We start from the raw sequence: 19,770 nt of genomic DNA, 5'->3' as shown, positions 1-19,770 counted from the left end.
GTAAACAAATTTTTCATCAGAAAACCATGAGTATGCATGGTAAACAGTCAACATGGTGTAAAGAGATTAATCAGCATAACTGGCTTCCCTCAGGGGCCAAACCATGACTTCCATATCAGCTCTATTACTGTATTTTAGTTGGAACTCTTAAGCCTATTCACCGGCTTAAAATAAACTGAATTACATTTCCTCACTTTTGAGAGTTTGTTGAATACATAGTTTCTTGTCCCTGGTTATATAATGAAACAGGGTTGGTGGTTAATGATAGAACATTGACCTGCACTTTGAATTTGCTGGGTTTTATGGCCTTTTAAATAGGGATTAAAAATATAATTAGCAAAAATTAAGAACTGGACCAAAACCAGTCACTGAACTGAACCCCAAGCTTCTTTTGAGGTTTGACTTGGTAAAGGTAAGAACTAGCTTATCTCTGGGAACCTCTCTTGCTTGCTCACCCCCTCAAGTTCTCCAGGATGTGCCAGTCAAACCTCCCCTATCAGGCATGTACCACACTGCTGTGAGGGAACTAACTGCTGGCTGGATCCCATGTGCTTTAAGCCTCTGGACCTCAGAGTCCAGACACTGCCCCATCTTGGAGACCCTAGGCACTCTCTTGGGGGTGCTGATCTTCCTGAAAGCATAGATCCTGTGGTCCAACTGCTAGTTCCCGGGACTAGGGCTGACTCCTCAGACTCTCACGCCCCCTCTCCCCCATATCTTAAACACACACCCCTCTCAGAATTCCAGTAGTGTGGGTGCTTTGGAGGTCCCAGGGTAACAAAAAACACACATACAGACTGCACAGGATTCTAACACCATTTCTCTTTAAGTGCACAATAAATACACAGATCTGTACAAAAATAATAAACTCTACACTCATTTCCCTGCCTCAGTTTTCTCACCACTCTGGAGGAGAGAATTCACAAGTTGTACAGACAGATTGCCCCAAATCTTCACACCCTTCTTTCTCACTTATCCATTCAGTTTCTCCAGTACTTGCCTTGCCTGTTTGGGAGAGAGCTGAAGTTTGAGCAGGGTCTGATAGAAGGCTAGGGGAAAGCTGTCAGTTTATTGCAGGAAGAGAAGAAATCCAAACTCTTACTAGTTCAGATAACCCTTTGAACATTTGAGCTTAATTTAAGGAAAGCTTCAAAACATGTTTCTTCCATTGCTAATTTCAAATCTGCCTCAATGTTATTTAAAGGAGTATACTGAAGTAGACCGTCTTTTTTCATAAGAATTTGTGCAAAGTTCTCAGGTGATAGGCTGGGGAGAGTAGTCCAGATTCTAAAGATCCAGTTTATTTTAAAACTGTTGGAAAAATTTATAACAAAACCCACCTTTTGGGGGGATGGAGGGAAGAGGAGGAAGGTTCATAAACTGTGGCTGCCTCATTAGAGCTATTGCAGCCTGTCATTGTCTCTGCAAAATAAAAACAAAGGGTTTTGGATCAGGCCCTAAATTCTCACTCGGGAATAGATGTTCAAATCATATGATTTTTTTTTAATTTTATTGTTTTTTTGCTTTTTAAGCAATGCAGATCTCATTAACCATAACTCCTACATGTAGTAAGATTCTGCCTTTTAATTTTTTTGTACTAAATGATAAGAATGTAAGATTGTCTCATGAATGAATTATGGAAGAAATATACTGTTATCAATATAAGAGATAAAAGTATAAAATAGCAGTATTTAAAAAAAACTAGTTTGACAATATTGCTGATTGATCATTTTCTAAGCTAAATCTGTCAAAGCATCTTCTGAGGGATTCTCATGGCCAAACACAGAAAGCAGATATAAAATGGTCATATTTACAGTCATTAAACTTTTATCTAAAGTAATTAATTATCAGACACTGCCAACATTTAAAAATACAAACCACTGAAATAAATGTGTGCTGAAATTTGCTTGGTCTCACTATAAACCTTTCAAATTATGCATGCATGCATGTATGCTTAAAAAGGAGCACCACCCCAGAAGTGAAATTCTTGCCCTAGAAGGCAATGGCAAAACATACACAGATATAAATTTGTTGGAATTTTAAGTTGTATCATGGGCACCTAAGATGGAATCCTGGCTCCATTTTATATCCTAACATAGCTAAAGTGCAACAGTGGTCATAATTGTTGGTTCATATTAAAAAAAAACTTTTAATAAATTAGAATAATTTCCCTATTTTATTCAGTTGTATTTTGGTGAGATGTTTTTCTGCTCCCGTCAGCTGTTCTGACAACCGTTTTTGATTGCCTATTTGTTACTCTCAGAACAAATTGAGAGATTAGGGACTATATATATTTAAAGGTTACCTGCAAAGCAGTAAAATTGTGTCACTTTTTTGCTGTGTTAAAATAGAATATTTTGTCTTATTTTTGTATTAGTAGTAGCGTATGGTCTGATTTACATTGTTTTTGCTGGAAGACTCCATGGGTGATTGGTGAAATACGGGGAATGACACATCACCCCTAGAAATTAGTTGACAGGGAAAGTGTTTATTATGTAGAAGTAGTAAGAAGGGATCGAAAAGCACTACTGTTTGTCATACAGTGTTAACCCTAACATATTAACCTGATGCCTTTACCACAACTGTTCCCTAGTTTTTCCAAAAATGTAGATGAAGCATAATTCTTACCCAAAAACTGTGTGAAGAACACAGCGCTAATGCAGTTATTCCAAATATCTAAAATACAGACCTATTTGAATTTGCTACTCTTGTAGTTTATTTTAAATCTTGCTAAGAAAAGTCATCTCTTCCCATCCTTCAGCATTAGCTGTTTAGATAATGTTTCTCTTTTTGTAATTTCTCAGAAGTTGGTGGCTCTCCAGTATCTGAGATTGAAGGCCCTTTCACAACATCAGATATAGCAAGCAACTGTGTCTCCAAAATGAGCTTTCACGAACCGATGCTGTGGATTATCTCCTATGCTCTCATGAGTTTATGTGGAATCATCCTCCTTGTCTTGATAATCTTACTGCTGCTTCCACCTCGCTGTCAGCGTTGCTTCACTGACAATGATGTAGTCAATGACGAGTCATCGTTAGTGCGTCATAGATGGAAATGAGGAACTTGATCAAAGTTAAAGAACCTCGGATTCTCTTAACACAATTAAGGATAAAGTTTCCAACCATGGAGAGAAAGCCAAGGCCTTGTTTCGTATACATTAATCTCAAATCACTGTTCTACTGCTGGATACTCTGCAGGCATATTGCATCATAACTTTTACGCTTTATTTTCTAATACTGATTCTGACCAAAACATTATAACCTTACTCAAGTGCTACCTTACTGGTTCTGCTCCTCAATAGCACAGCTGAACCTTTAAGATCTTAGTAGTACTTTTAAAAACAACAAAAAAACATTGTGATGTTCTTCCATCAGATGCACAATGTTATTCATCCCTTCCTCACAAGAAGAAAAGAACTGTCAAGTTTCTAATCTTAATCAAGCCTTGAAAGAAAAAAGATCATAAGTTTTATTGATTTTTCTTATTAATCAGATTAAAGAAATACTATTTTCTGTTTACAGCAATTCATTTTGAAACAGTGTTCACAGCACGGGGGAAGAGGGAAAGGTGAGTCTTGTGCAGCAGATGGAAGAAAGTCAGGTCAAGAAGAAATTTAATTTTATTTTCCAAGAAAATAAACTGCTGACATTTGAGTGGGTCTCTTTTTGTAGGCCATCCTTCCTAAATAGATTGAAGAGGAAAAATGGGAAACAAAAACTACTCAGATTTAGTGTAAAACAAGACTACCTCTGTTAATTTATAAGGATACTTACTCTTAGTAAGTGTGGCGCACATAAAACTGCTCTTAAACCACTAGAAATCTCTTACCACAAGATGCATTTTCTTGACTCCCAAATAGTTATTGCTTCATCCTCCTTTTATAAAATAGTTTTTCACTTAAATACATTAAGGTATGTCAGCTTAGCTCTGGCACGTCCATCTTGGTGAAAAATATATTGACACTGAGCGGTGGGAACACTACGTAAGAGATTGAAAAGTACTGGTCCAGTAATCCTAAAAATTATATTAAAAATAAAAAACCACTCTGGACCAGATTATTCTCAGTTGTACAAGCACAAATCAGGAGTTTAACGGCGATCAGAATATGACCCTTTCTTTAAATATTGATTATTTTCTTATAGCTAGTAAGCCAGTGTTGCAGTAGCTCAATCTTGGTTTCCTTCATAAGGTTCTTGCTCAGTCAATGGGGTGGCAGGGGGAAGGAAGGGAGGAAGGAACAGTGCTAGGCTCAGAAATTCAATTATAGTTACACTTTTTAAACACCACCTACATTTTGTGTCCTGGCTAAAAGTGCCTCTTACGGTGTTTTATTATAGTTTCAGATTGCTGGGTTGGCTGAGGAAATAGCTGGAGTTTGTTTATACATCTGAAAATGCTTTTCTTGGAACTAGGAGTAGGAAATTTCTGCATAGGTCTTGTTTTGGTTTTTTTCTTCTTCTGGCCTTATAAAAAAAACTATACTAAGAAATGTAAAAATCTGCGTAGCAAGAATGAGAAAAATGTGTTAGAATTAGGCCTATTTTCATAGATTTTTATCCCCATGATATTTATCACTATAAATCCACACAACTTCCCTTTTTATATTGTTAAAAAATTAGACTTTTTTTTCCTTTCTCAGTTCTAATATGAAGATGACTCAAATCATGCTAAGAAAGCACTATCTTTGTTTCCTCATGTGAGCTGGGTGACTTGAGGTTTTTTTTCTTTCACATATCACGGCATTTCTGTTCCATAGTGCACTTTCAGATTGCTTGGATTTTTTTTTTCTTGCAGAAAAGGAGAATAAAATGCAATGCACCTGATTTTCTGAAGTCCTGAGCTCCCACCGCTCCTGTTGATTTCACATGGCACTGGGGTGCTCAAAACTTTTGAAAATGTGGCCCTGAGTTTCTTTATAATTGAAGGTTCATACCACTGAAACAAATTTGCATTAGGAGAATTGAGTTGAAACATAAAAAGAAAGTTCTTTTTTGAGTTTTACCCAAAGTTTTTGCTTTGGAAAGAATGGTGTTTCTAGTTCTTTAATCCAGTTCCATTCAGTCCTCCTGAGTTTGGCTTGGCACATAGGAATGTGACTGAAAATAATCTTTTTGTTTAGGAAATATATTTAATACTCTTGTCATATTTTGTTTTAAATTAAAATATTTTTTGGCTTTTTGTACAGAGTCTGGATTAATAGTGCAGGGGAGAATGGAACAATCTCTATTACTTTTGAAGGGGAAAAACTGCATACCCTTGAAATATTTTCACTTTAGCTTTCTGATTACTGAAAAAGATATTAAGCAAATTATTGGACAAAATTATTGGTATACTTTGTATTGACAAGTTAGCTCTCTCCAGAGTAGTTCAATAAAGTATTTTTAATGCACTGTATTCCATATAAAAGCCCTTCTGTTTGTTTCATTTTAAATGGCATCAGTCAAGATATTTTAATAGAAATACTTGAATTACATAAGCTATAATCCAGTAACCGAAATTAAATAGGCAGTAATAGTGTGAGTTTTCATGGCATTCCTTGCCACTAAAAACCTGGCTTATGTTAAAGTGCTGTTAGTTATATCCGCTAGCCGAACAAACTTTATCTCAGTTACTAAATTGATACTTACCATGGCAGATATTCAGGTGGGTATTGCTTTGTTGCTCTGGCAACAGGAAAAGCAATGGGAACTCTTACAGGTTTCAATTGTTAGCCAGCAACACATTACGAAAATAATGCACTTGAGCATTTTTCTATGAAAGATGAAGCTCAATGATCAACTAAAATCTTATGAAGTGTTTCTTATTCAGGAGGATTTTTTTTTCCAGTTTTGAAATAGTGCTATAAGGTATCTGATACTCCTGTTGATTTATTTCAGGGATATTCATAGTTTTTTAAACCATGCCTTCAAAAACAAGATTATTGGAGAAAATAGGTATTGATTTCCAAGACAATTTGTCATTTTTAAAAAAAATAAACAAATGTACCCCAAATGATGGGGTAATAGACCAATATATCCCAATGCTAATATAACCATAGTAGTTTCTGATGCAATGCAGTCCCAATTTTAACATTAAATTTATTTACCAGGCAAATGTGGAAAAGTCATAGTTCATTGCATACAGCTTCTTTAATCATTAATAAAATTTAGCTGTTTCCTAATTAATTAGATGTGCCATTGATTTCACTTCATGCTGGAATTCAAGCTGCAGCAAGGGAAAACAAAAATTCTGTCTTCACTGTTCTGTTGCTCCAAGTTCAATTTCAGGGATCTTATTTTGGGCTAACTTGCTCAACTCAGGCAGTGACGAGAACAGATAAATATGACTTTGAAAGTATTTTTTTATATATTGTAATGAAGTTGAGCTGACTGCTAATGTTAATTAAATAGCCTACACTTAGCATCCTTCTGCTATAGATCTTGAACATACTTAAATCACACTGATTTATCAGTCATTAACATTCTAGTTCTGAGCCTTGCCTTTGTAGATTAATAGATAGTAAATCACAGACTCCTCAGAACTAAGAATCTGTATGTTTTTTTTAAGAAAGAAACACTAACCTCTTAACAATATTCTTATCTTTATTAGTTGAAAGCCAGTAATTCAGTAGAATCCTAAGGTGTTTTCTTTATAAGAGTGGAAGTCTTACTTGGTATTGATTGCAGCATACATTGTTTGGTAGTAGGTAGTTTGTATTGTCTGTGTATGAAAATCCCTGGTGCACCTATCCCAACGGTGTAGCAATTCTACGTAGGATTTGCTAAATACAAGAGACTAGATTCTATGGTTCAGAGGTCATCCAGAATGATTGTTCCATTGAAGTGATTTTTTATTTCTTTAATGGTCCCAATACTAGTCTTCGAATTCTGACATCAACTTTGCCAGCATGAAGAAGCTTGGAAAGGTAACCTGTAGAAATGAGTGTGAAAGTAAGTTAAATATGTGTAAATCAGAAAAGTAAGTTGCCCATAATTTGTAATTGTTTCTATTGTAAAAAAAAAAAAAAAAAAAAAGTTTAAAATCTACAGAATTGGCATTCTTTACATGAATTTCAGGTACAATTTGCCAAAATATTACAAATGATTATAGACTAGTATATGCCTCCTATAGGTTCAAGTTAAGTCAGACTCTACTCCTGGACTGTTGCAAACACTGGTTTTATAACCGTTGACATTCTTGTTGCTGTTTGACTATGATAAGCGAGTTAGGTTGTATCCCATTATCATCCTCCCATCTCTTGAGCTTCTCAGAGTAACTTCCTTCATATCTAGGCTAGGCTGGTAATGGTCCCAGGTCTTACTACTGCCTAATGGCTCTTAGGTGACATAATTCACTGCTCTGAAATTAACTGATGGTCTCAGCTCAGTTTATATAGGAAAGGGAGCCATATTGCAAAAACCTCTGTTGCAACTGGCGCTGACAGGCAGAGAGGCTAAGGATTTGTTGAAATGGATTAGTTTTGTTAAATAGTATGGGAAGAGACTGTACCCTGCACCTACTAAAAGATGGATCATGGCTGAAGCATGTTTGTTGGCAGGGCAGAATAGAAAAGCTTGCATTGCTGCTGCTCTGGCTTTACCTCTGCTGTGGATACTTAGTTCACAGTCTGGCACCTTCTGTGAGAATTCACTTGTAGGTATGTTTTAAAAAAACAAGACTATCCTGAAGAACCTATCTCATGTTCTTCACACCAGAGTGGATGCATAATTGTCATTAACGAGTGTAATGATTCCAGACTGGAATCTCAAAGCATCCACTACATAGTTTTTCCCACATTATGATTGCGAATAACCTTGTTTTTCTACATTGCTGATGGTGTATTTGCAGGCAAATGAAACTAGGTTCTTATATTTTAAATGTATTAAATATACATTACTACTTGCATAGCTTCACAAATATTTAAACTTTTTTTTTCTTTTCATCGTTAACTCGGCATGGTTGGCTCTATAGTTTTAGGCAGACGTTTATATTCTGACAAAAAATGCAGAGAGGATACTTTTTCAGCCAAGAAAAGCTTTAAATATAGAAAGTAATTCTAACTTTCCAAATGAACATAATTTTCAATTAAATGTTTAATGCCTTATTTAAAACTAAGTGATCATTGTCATCAGAATTTAAGTGTGTATTTGACTCTAGTTTGTATATTATGAGCAAAATAGGGAGAGTAACTTCTGACACAACTTATTCTTTCCCTTTTGGAATAAAACTGAACTGGTGACCAAAGAATTAAATTATGGCAGTGATCACACCAATTAATAATGGTAACTAAAAATAATGTTTATAAACTTTTAGTGTCAAAATATTATCTACATGTATATCTTCTCTCTCACCACTTGGGAAATGCTGGGGGGAGAGGGAGGGAGGGAACGAACGGGGACAGAAAGAAGAAATTCTAAAGGAGGTGACATGAGGGAATAATTGTAAGAGAGTCAGCAGTAAGTCAGGACCAGCCCTTAAGCCAGCATTTCTCAAACACGGCCACCAGGGACTTTTCTTGCAGCCACAGCCTCCTGGGGGGGCGAGGGGGGAAGCAGTGGCCCCTCCTCTGGGGCTGCCAGGAGGGGTTGGGCCTTGCCCCCCCTTTGGAGCCACAAATATCGGAAGAGCAGACAGCTGGTGTGAGTTCCCTATCAGCAGTCAAAACATATTTCTCTAATGCAGGGGTGACCAACCTGAGCCTGAGAAGGAGCCAGAATTTACCAATGAACATTGCCAAAGAGCCACAGTAATACGTCAGTGGCCACCCATCAGCTCCCCGCTCCCAGCGCCTCCCATCCGCCGGCAGTCCGGACAATCAGCAACACCTCCTCCCTCCCCGCACCTCCCAATCAGCTGTTTCTTGGCGGGCAGGAGGCTCTGGGGAAGGGGAGGGGGAGAGGGAGGAGCGAGGGCATGGCAGGCTCAGGGGCAGGGCCGGGAAGGGGTGGACTGGGGGCAGGGCCCGTGGCAGAGCAAGGAGTTGAGCAGAGAGCACCCCACAGCATATTGGAAAATTGGTGCCTGTAGCTCCAGCCCCGGAGTTGGTGCCTATACAAGGAGCAGCATATGAACTTCTGAAGAGCAGCATGTGGCTCCGGAGCCACAGGTTGGCCATTCCTGTTCTAATGCCTCATCTGAAGAGTGCATTACTGGCCAAAAGAGAGAGAGAGAGTGAGTGACTATAAGAATTTGAGTTCTGAAATATCTCTCATCTGGAAGGGAAAACATAAATGAGAAAATTATATTTTAAGTTGCCTTGTTTTTTAAGAGATAATCATGTATCAACTTCTAAAACTCTAACACTGAATACATTTAGTTCCACATGATACACCAGATGGAAATTTCACTTAAGGAAATAATTCCATTTATTGGAGAAATTTCTCCACCTGAGAACTCAATTTTATTGTAATGGTTCATTCAGAGTTGAATGTTAACTAAAAGAAGATGGGGCCAAAATCTTGAGAAAGGGGGATGCTACATTTATAAAGCCAGTCTTCAGCTGCTGTGCAATGTTATTCCAATTACTGCTAAGCATCACTTCTGGATTTTCTAAAGATTGGTATTTTTGTACAAGTTCCACTGTTCTTCGATGTGCACTATATAAAAATTTAAAATTTCTGCTTGTTTAAATAAATGAATAATTGTTCTAACTTGTTCAGTGTATCTTTTAAATCTTGTTGTATTTCACTTCCTGGTTACTAGTGTTCAGTATCCAACCACATTGTTCCCAATGCAATGAAATTCAGGATACCTTTGACCAAATGTAAGATTCTCAACAATAACCCCGCAATATGGCTTCAGCTCTAAAGTAAGAGTAGAACTTGTCTATAAGTGATTGAAAGTTAAAACCTGCAGAAGACTGACTGTTGTATGTGAGAGTGAGATTTTCACATTCATACTTAGAGATGAATTATTTTTGCTTCATCTTTCCCTCAAAAGTATTCCCCATTGGACAGAGATCAGACATGGAAAATTTTAGCCCAGTAAGTAAAACTTTTGGATCATTTAGAAATACAGATGGAAAATAACAGGTTTCAGAGTAGCAGCCGTGTTAGTCTGTATTCGCAAAAAGAAAAGGAGTACTTGTGGCACCTTAGAGACTAACAAATTTATTAGAGCATAAGCTTTCGTGAGCTACAGCTCACTTCATCGGATGCATTTGGTGGAAAACAAATGCATCCGATGAAGTGAGCTGTAGTTCACGAAAGCTTATGCTCTAATAAATTTGTTAGTCTCTAAGGTGCCACAAGTACTCCTTTTCTTTCTAGATGGAAAATAGTTATACTAGTAACACTTTGGCTATTTTAACTATAGCTATATCTAATGCTCCAGCTATAAGATGAAAAAGGGACACAGACTTCATAGTAGTATTGGTAATACTATATCTTTTTAGGTATTTATTTTCTTTTGGTGTCATACATAGAGATCTAGAAATATTAAATTCGCTCTGCCTATTGGATTCTCTCTCACAAGGTGGCGCTCCTGTGACATCTCTTAGATGTTCTTCTTTGAGACTTTCTTCACAACTGATAGAGTTCAATAAAATCAAAGCAATTTACAAGTTGTTTCCTTTTAAAAAATATCCATATACATAAATAATCTTATGCCAGTGGTTCTTAAACTTTTGCACTAGTGACCCCTTTCACATAGCAAGTCTCCGAGTGTGACACCCCTCCCCCCCTTATAAATTAAAAACACTTTTTTGTCTATTTAACACCATTATAAATGCTGGAGGCAAAGTGGGGTTTGGGGTGAAGGCTGACAGCTTGCGACTCCCCAATCTAATAACCTTACCACACCCTGAGGGGTCCTGACCCCCAGTTTGAGAACCCCTGTCGTATGCCATAATGATGGTCTGATTCTTTTTGTTGAAGAATCAGCATTCTATTTTTTAAAATCCTTTGTTTCTAAGTTGTCAGGTGGCATCTTTTATGTATTTGTACAAAATATGTTGCTAGTCAATGATACCAGGATTATTTGGTCAAACAAGATACATTTTTATATTCTAAAATGGAACAGTATTTTCAATTTACCCAATACTTTTGCATATATAACTATATATTTCAGTTGATTTTTTTGTCTTTTCCTGTTCAATGAAGCCTGGCTGTAACACGTCCATGTTTCCAGCTTTTTGGTAACAGGTCAGATGAGAGTTCTTTCCTGTGCTTGACTTTCTCCTACACTTCTAAAACTTGCACTGCTTCACATGAGATGCCATGAGATGCCAATCTGTACTCCTGAAAGTTTTCTCTAGGACTATATATAAACTTTGTCCTAACCAATACAAATATCCACAATTGGATTTGTTTGGTTTAACAAAACCATTTTTGCCTCTTTAAAAGCAGAGTAAGTGTGTGTACCACTCACAGACAAAACGCTTGTTAAATTTAAATATAAGGTTAAGAATAAAAATTCCTACGAAGAATAATGTATTTAGCACAAACCCTATTCAAAGCCAGGATGTTCAGAGTTAAGGTTAAATATATAATACCCCATATATCTGAAAGTATGAAAGTTCACGGTTAAAGTACCAAAACTAATTTGTCACTGCTCCCTCAACAATTACTTACCTGTTTTGTTTTTTTTAAGTGGCTTTGTAAGATGTCTGATTTTTGAAGAAATGTTTCTGAGAATTATAAGAACTCGTCTACCTAAAGGCTTAACTTTTGAACAGCCATGGAATTTGTACAGCTAGCAAATGAAATGGAATAGTGAACTGGGCTCCACAGACCTTGGTCTATAACTGGTTTCGTGTCCTCATTGATGTCAGATCTGTGTCTAATGGCACTTGCATTTTTGGTACTTGGAATCATTGGGCTTTATCCTAAGAGGTGCTGAATGCCTTCAATACCACACAAGACTCAGCATTTAAAAGAGGAACAGAGAATAATTGCCTTAATATGTTGTTTGTCGAACCAGGGATTTGTAAAGCAGTTTTTTTCCTATGGAACATATATAATTGTAAAGAAGGCTAGAGTTGTCAGCTCTAGCAAATGTATGATTAAGAGGATGATAATATGGTGTTCATGGTCATTGATAATAAACTTTATAATGGATATATAAGGTAGCATGATTTTCTCAGAACATTGCTGCAGGGACAGTTAAATTAGTTTGGGGAATTTAGCTGTGAATGCTCCTACTTTTCAATGTTTGAATTTCTTAAGTAAAGCCTTAAATCTGACATCCATCTTTTTTTAATTTTTGGGGTGGGGGTTGGTTTGGTTTGTTGGGGTTTTTTTGGGGGGGGGTGTTTCTTTGGGATTGTGTGTTGCTACCTACAATGTTCTGCAGGGATTTTTAATCCTCAAATTACTGATAACTCCTTCAGTTCATTCCTATATTCTATTTCACCAATTAAACTCATTCCTACCATTCTTCCGCATTCAGTCCTGCAAGTCCAACCCATCTCCACTCATTTTGCCCATCTCTACTCCTATGCCTCTACCACAAATACCGATTCAAGCTTGTAATGTCAGTTTTAATGTCCTTTTATCTGGAAGAGGTGAAATCTAATTTTCTCGTGTGCCGTGTGACTCTGGGCTAATAGTATGTGCCAAACCTCCACCCCTCAGGTTAAAGAATGCTAAGCATAAACCAAAACCATAAATTGTCCACCACCAACACATTGGATTCCAGTCTCATTGGCTGTTCCAGCTCATCATTTGAAAGTGCTTATTTTATTGCTCACCATTCTTTTTCTGTTACTTATTTAATTCCTGCGTTTTTTTTGTATTTTGTTTCTGCCTTTAGCTTCACTGAAAAGCAGATCTAATATTCTCAAAGTCTGGCCTGTGTCCCAAACCTTTGCTTCCAGGTTTCATGGAGGACATCAAGTATCCCCAGAGAGCCTATTTCATTATTTTTGTTTTGAAGCAGACATAGGCCCTGATCCTGCAAGTTACTGCTAACAGAACTCCATGAGATTGCAAGAGTCCATCCACCTGCATGGAAAAACAAGGAGTCCTTGTGGCACCTTAGAGACTAACAAATTTATTTGGGCATAAGCTTTTGTGGGCTAGAACCCACTTCATCAGACGCATGGAGTGAAAAATACAGTAGGCTCTGTGTGTGTGTGTGTGTGTGTGTGTGTGTGTGTGACATTGAGTCATTCTTAAATTTATCTTTGCTCTACCATGATTGTAGGCTGTTTGCTAGAGCATCTTGTGTGTGTGTGTGTAGATTTTCTATGTCCTGCATCACCATAGCAGCTGAGCACCTCACAAACATTCATGGCCAAGATTTTTCAGAATAGGAGCTAAGTGTTAAACTCTACAATCCATAATTAGGTACCTAAGAGAGTCGCATGGTATTTCCAAAGTGCTGAGAGCACTGGACATTTCTTATTAACTAATTAATTTACCTGCAATGGTATTATAAAGTTAGGGGGAAGTATCCCCATTTTACAGATATGGAACAGAGGCACACAGGATATCCAGTCCCTTCACTTTTGGAAAGTGTTACCCATAGAGATTCAGTGACTTGCTAAAGGCCATGCAGGAAGCATATTGCAAAGCAGGGAATCTTGCCCAGTTGTTCTGAGTCTTAATTCAGTGTCTTGGCCACAGACTGGAGAAAAGAAACCTCCACTTGTCAAGTTTTAAACTGTTTTAGATTCAAAGCCATTCTAATTCTCTCTTACAGCGAGCTAAAAACTTTTAATAGGGAGGACTACATCTCCCAGCCCCCTTCCCTCTTATTTGCTGTCCTGCAACATTCCTGTGGCAACTGCAGCAATTGTTTACTTTAAAAAGTAATAGCAGTTCAGTTCCTTCTCTCAGCTTTACTTCCCCGCGCTCTCACTCACACTCTCTCTCTCTCTCCATTCATTGCATGCTTTTCTGCCATCTGGTATCCTTCACACCCTGCCATGTTTTCCACCTGTCTTGTCTCCTGGCATCTGCTTCCTTACTGCTTGAACCTGTTTGGATATCCTGGCTATGCTGCCCAGTTAGTTCATGGCTCCTGGACGTTCCTTTTCACCTACCAGCTCTAGTCATGTTGACAAGGAATGGTAATGGCTGCAGGTGGCTGGCTAACTCCTGGTGGGGGGAGGGGGACTGCAATATCCCAGCCTCCAGCAGGGCAGGGAGTGGCTCCCTCTCTGTTGGCAGGGGCATCCTTCTCACAGCGCACTCCCCTGCTGTTGGGGGGAAGAGAGTGAACACTGCAAATCTTTCTCTGTTTTTTAATCTTGGGGCTCCCTGAAATGGCACAGGTATCTTTTAAGGGTGCAGGGGAGGGCACAGAAGCTGATCCTGGCAAATCTTGCTGCCACTCTCCCTGGAGGAGGGATTAGAAATATTGTTACTGATCTGCCTCAATGTGTAAGGTGAATATGTTGGAATTTTTAGGGGAAGCAGGGTGGCAAGGGAAACAAGATGAATCATAGATATGGGGGGGGGAGGTTGGATCATTTCATCAAAATTTGCCATGACGAAGTTCTAAATTTTGCTACCCTATTAATTATTTATTCCTTGTTCCTTGCACAACCCTAGAGCAGGCTTCCCCTCACTCTTCTGTGTAGGCTGATTGATTACTAGGGCTGGTTGAAATCATTTTTATCTTTAAATAAAAAATACCTTTTTGAATTATACAGAAAAAAAATTGGTAAACTTTCGTGTTATTTTCATATTTTTGATTAAACAATTTTAAAAATTTGCATTTAAATCAGTTGGAATAATTTTGAATAGCTTAGTCAATTCACTGATTTTTGTTTTGTTTTGTTTTTGTTTGGCACAAAAGATTTCCCCTCTTCTTTATAAGAACATAAGAATGGCCCTAGTGGTCAGACCAAAGGTCCATCTAGCCCAGTATCATAGAATCATAGCCTTTAAGGTCAGAAGGGACCATTATGATCATCTAGTCTGACCTCCTGCACAAGGCAGGCCACAGAATCTCACCCACCCACTCCTGTAACAAACCCCTAACTTATGTCTGAGCTACTGAAGTCCTCAAATCATGGTTTAAAGACTTGAAGGTGCAGAGAATCTTCCAGCAAGTGACCCTTGCCCCGCACTGCAGAGGAAGGCAAAAAACCCCCAGGGCCTCTGCCAATCTGCCCTGGAGGAAAATTCCTTCCCGATCCCAAATATGGCCATCAGCTAAACCCTGAGCATGTGGGCAAGACTCACCAGCCAGACACCCAGGAAAGAATTCTCTGTAGTAACTCAGATCCCACCCCATCTAACATCCGATCACAGGCCATTGGGCATATCTACCACGAGCAGTCAAAGATCAATTAATTGCCAAAATTAGGCTATCCCATCATATCATCTTCTCCATAAACTTATCTGTCTTCAAGACTAAGCATGATATGTCTTTTGCTCCCACTGCTTCCCGTGGAAGGCTGTTCCAGAACTTCACTCCTCTGATGATTAGAAACTTTTGTCTAATTTCAAGTCTAAACTTCCTGATGGCCAGTTTATATCCATTTGTTCTTGTGTCCACATTGGTACGTTATCCGACAGTTTCCAGTACCAGGTGCCCCAGAGGCAATGAACAGAACAGCTAATCATCAAGTGATCCATTCCCTGTCTCTCATTCCCAGCTTCTCGCAAACAGAGGCTAGGGACACCATTCCTGCTCATCCTGGCTAATAGCCATTGTTGGACCTATCCTCCATGAATTTGTCTAGTTCTTTTTTGAACCCTGTTATGGTCTTGGCCTTCACAACATTCTCTGGCAAGGAGTTCCACAGGTTGACTGTGTGTTGTGTAAAGAAATACTTCCTTTTATTTGGTTTAAACCTGCCTATTAATTTCATTGGGTGACCCCTCGTTCTTGTGTTATGAGAAGTAGTAAACACTTCCTTATCTACTTTCTCTACACCAGTCATGATTTTATAGACCTCAATCATATCTCCCCTTAGCCATCTCTTTTCCAAGCTGAAAAGTCCCAATCTTGTTAATCTCTCCTAATATGGAAGCCGTTCCAAACCCCTAATCATTTCTGTTGCCCTTTTCTGAACCTTTTCCAATTCCAAAGTATCTTTTTTGAGATGGGGCAACCACATCTGCACACACTACTCAAGATGTGGGTGGACCATGGATTTATATAAAGGCAACATGATATTTTCTGTCCTATTATCTATTCCTTTCTTAATTATTCCCAGCATTCTGTTCTCATTTTTGACTGCCACTGCACATTGAGTGGATGTTTTCAGAGAACTATCAACAATGACTCCAAGATCTATCTTTAGTGATAACAGCTAATTTAGACCCTATCATTTTATGTGTACAGTTGGGATTTCCAATGTGCATTACTTTGCATTTATCAACATTAAATTTCATTTGCCATTTTCTTGCCCAGTCACCCAGTTTTGAGAGTTCTGTTTGTAGCTCTTCACAATTTGCCTGGGTCTTAACTATCTTTACTAATTTTACGTCCTCTGCAAATTTTGCCACCTCACTGTTTACCCCTTTTTCCAGATCATTTATGAATATGTTGAATAGGACTGGCCCCAGAACAGACCCCTGGGGGACACCACTATTTACCTCTCTCCATTCTGAAAACTGAACATTTATACCCTTTGTTTCCGATCTTTTAACTAGTTACCAATCTATGAGAGCTCCTTCCCTCTTATCCTGTGGCAGCTTACTTTGCATAAGAGCCTTTGGTGAGGGACCTTGTCAAAGGCTTTCTGAAAATCTAAGTACACTTTTTCCACTGGATCCCCTTGGTCCACATGCCTCAAAGAATTCTAGTAGATTGGTGAGGCATGATTTCCCTTTACGAGAACGATGTTGACTCTTCCTCAACAAATTTGTTCATCTATATGTCTGACAATATTTTTCTTTATTATCGTTTCAACCAGTTTGCCTGGTACTGAAGTCAGGCTTACAGGCCTGTAATTGCTGGGATCACTTCTGGAGCCCTTTTTAAAAAATGGTGTCACATCAGCTACCCTCCACTCATCTGGTACAGAAGCTGATTTAAATGATAGGTTACAGACTACGGTTAGTAGTTCTGTAATTTCATACTTTGAGTTCCTTCAGAACTCTTGGGTGAATACTATCTGGTCCTGGTAACTTATTGTTGTTTAATTTATCAATTTGTTCCAAAACCACCTCTAATGATATCTCAATCTGGGACAGTTCCTCAGATCTGTCACCTAAAAAGAATGGCTCAGGTTTGGGGATCCCCCTCACATCCTCAGCCATGAAGACTGATGCAAAGAATTCATTTAGTTTTTCCACAATGGCCTTATTGTCCTTGTGTGCTCCTTTAGCACCTCAATCGTCCAGTGCCCCCACTGGTTTTTGAGCAGGCTTCTGGCTTTTGATGTACTTAAAAAAAAATTTGCTGTTACTTTTTGAGTCTTTGGCTAACTGTTCCTCAAATACTATCATCCCTATTGTTTTTCCCCCTCAGGATTAATTGATTTATTTAAATATTTATTGTCAAGCCCTTCCAGAATCATTATGGGTGTAGACCTTCACATTTGTGAAAAGTAGGTATAAAGCCTCTTTTAAATAGCGTGGGGGGGGAACAAGAGATGCTGGTGTTTTCTATCCTGGGGATTTTGTTTGTTTGGTTGGCTTTCGTTTTTTTGCACATCTTGTTTCTGTTTTTCACTTGAGCAGTGTAGTCAGGATTCAATATGTTATGTAATAAATCTATGCCATACAATGAGGTGAAACAAGATCAGGAAATAAAATCAAGGAGATATTTTACTACCTGAACTCGCCAGAGAGGCGATCTGGGTACTTAAACTTCTTGTGAAGGGCAACAAGGAGTCCGGTGGCACCTTAAAGACTATCAGATTTATTTGGGCATAAGCTTTCAGGGTAAAAAACCCACTTCTTTAGATGCATGGAGTGAAAATTACAGATACAGGCATAAACATATACTGGCACATGAAGAGAAGAGAACCTTACAAGTGGAGAACCAATGCAGAAGGCCAATTCAGTCAGGGTGGATGTGGTCCACTCCCAATAATTGAGGAGAAGGTGTCAATACCAAGAGAGGGAAAATTGCTTTTGTAGTGAGCCAGCCATTCCCAGTCCCTATTCAAGCCCAAATTAATGGTGTTAAATTTGCAAATGAATTTTAGTTCTGCAGTTTCTCTTTGAAGTCTGTTTTTGAAGATTTTTGTTGAAGTATGGCTACTTTTAAATCTGTTTATAGAATGTCCAGGGAGATTGAAGTGTTCTCCTACTGGCTTTTGAATGTTACCATTCCGGATGTCTGATTTGTGTCCATTTATCCTTTTACACAGACACTGTCCAGTTTGGTCAATGTACATGAGAGGGGCACTGCTGGCACATGATGGCATATCACAGTAGATGTGCAGGTGAATGAGCCTCTGATGGTGTGGTTGGGTCCTATGATGGTGTCGCTAGAGTAGATATGGGGAACGGGAAGGCAACAGGGTTTGTTATAGGGATAGGTTCCTGGGTTAGTGTTTCTGTGGTGTGGTGTGTAGTTGCTGGTGAGTATTTGCTTCAGGTTGGGGGGGGGCTCTCTCTAAGTAAGGATTGGCCTGCCTCCCAAAGCCTGTGAGACTGGGAGATCGTTTTCCAGGATAGGTTGTAGATCGTTGATGATGTGCTAGAGCGGTTTTAGCTGGGGACTATACTTGATGGCCAGTGGTGTTCTGTTATTTTCCTTGTTGGGCCAGTCCTGTAGAAGGTGACTTCTGGGTACCCATCTCGCTCTGTCAGTCTGTTTCCTCACTTCCCCAGGTGGGTATTGTAGTTTTAAGAATGCTTGATAGGGATCTTGTAGGTGTTTGTCCCTGTCTGAGGGATTGGAGCAAATGCGGTTGTATCTGAGGGCTTGGCTGTAGACAATAGATCATGTGATGTATCCTGGATGGAAGCTGGAGACATGTAGGTAAGTATAGCAGTCAGTAGGTTTCCAGTATAGGATGGTGTTTGTGTCCATCACTTATTTGCACTGTAGTGTCTAGGAAGTGGATCAGTCCAAGCTGAGGCTGATGGTGGGATGGAAATTGTTGAAATCCAGGTGGAATTCTTCAAGGGCCTTCTTCTCATGGGTCCATATGATGAAGATGTCATCAATGCAGCATAAGTAGAGGAGGGGCGAAGGGCCTAGAGCTGAGAAAGTGTTATAAACTAGCCATAAAAATGTTGGCATACTGTGAGGCCATGCCGGTACCCATAGCAGTGCCGCTGACTTGCAGGTATAAGTTGTCCCCAAATCTGAAATGGCTGTGGGTGAGGACAAAGTCACAAAGCTTAGCCACCAGGTGTGCTGTGGCTTCAGAAGGGATACTCTTCCTGACAATTTGTAGTCCATCCTCATGTGGAATATTAGTGTAAAGAGCTTCTACATCCATGGTGGCCAGGATGGTGTTTTCAGGAAGATCACGAATGCATTGTAGTTTCCTCAGGAAGTCAGTGGTGTCTCGCAGATAGCTAGGAGTGCTGGTAGCATAGGGTCTGAAGAGGGAGTCCATATAGCCAGATAATCCTGCTGTCAGGGTGCCAATGCCTGAGATGATGGGGCATCCAGGATTTCCAGGTTTATGGATCTTGGGTAGCAGATAGAATACCCCTGGTCAGGGGGCTCTAGGGGTGTGTCTGTGCGGATTTGTTCTTGTGCTGTAGCAGGGAGTTTGTTGAGCAGCTGGTGTAGTTTCTTTTGGTCACCCTCAGTGGGATGGGAGGATAGGGGCCTGTAGTATGTGGTGTTGGAGGGTTGTCTGGCAGCCTCCTGTTCTGTCCTCTGGATGGCTGAAACGACACACTGTACTTCTAGGTAGAGTGCTTCTGCAGATGTGCACAGGCTGAAATTGTGAACCAACAGCATCACTTGCCCCATAACCTC

The 19,770-nt window shown here is 39.1% G+C and overlaps 1 protein-coding gene across 1 annotated transcript in view; it reads left to right on the top strand.

Annotated features, from left to right (window-relative positions):
* Positions 1–3,524, top strand: part of BACE2 (beta-secretase 2) — a 62,808-nt gene extending 59,284 nt beyond the window's left edge. Inside the window, 1 exon segment of the mRNA XM_038379872.2 lies at positions 2,805–3,524. Coding sequence (XP_038235800.1) covers positions 2,805–3,058 — 254 coding nt within the window. The 3' untranslated portion in view covers positions 3,059–3,524.
* Positions 3,525–19,770: the final 16,246 nt, after the last annotated feature.

The sequence above is a fragment of the Dermochelys coriacea genome, chromosome 1, assembly GCF_009764565.3.
Source record: "Dermochelys coriacea isolate rDerCor1 chromosome 1, rDerCor1.pri.v4, whole genome shotgun sequence".
Taxonomy (NCBI): domain Eukaryota; kingdom Metazoa; phylum Chordata; order Testudines; family Dermochelyidae; genus Dermochelys; species Dermochelys coriacea.
The sequence above is the reverse complement of the archived record's forward strand: the minus strand, read 5'-3'. Positions and strand labels throughout refer to the sequence as shown.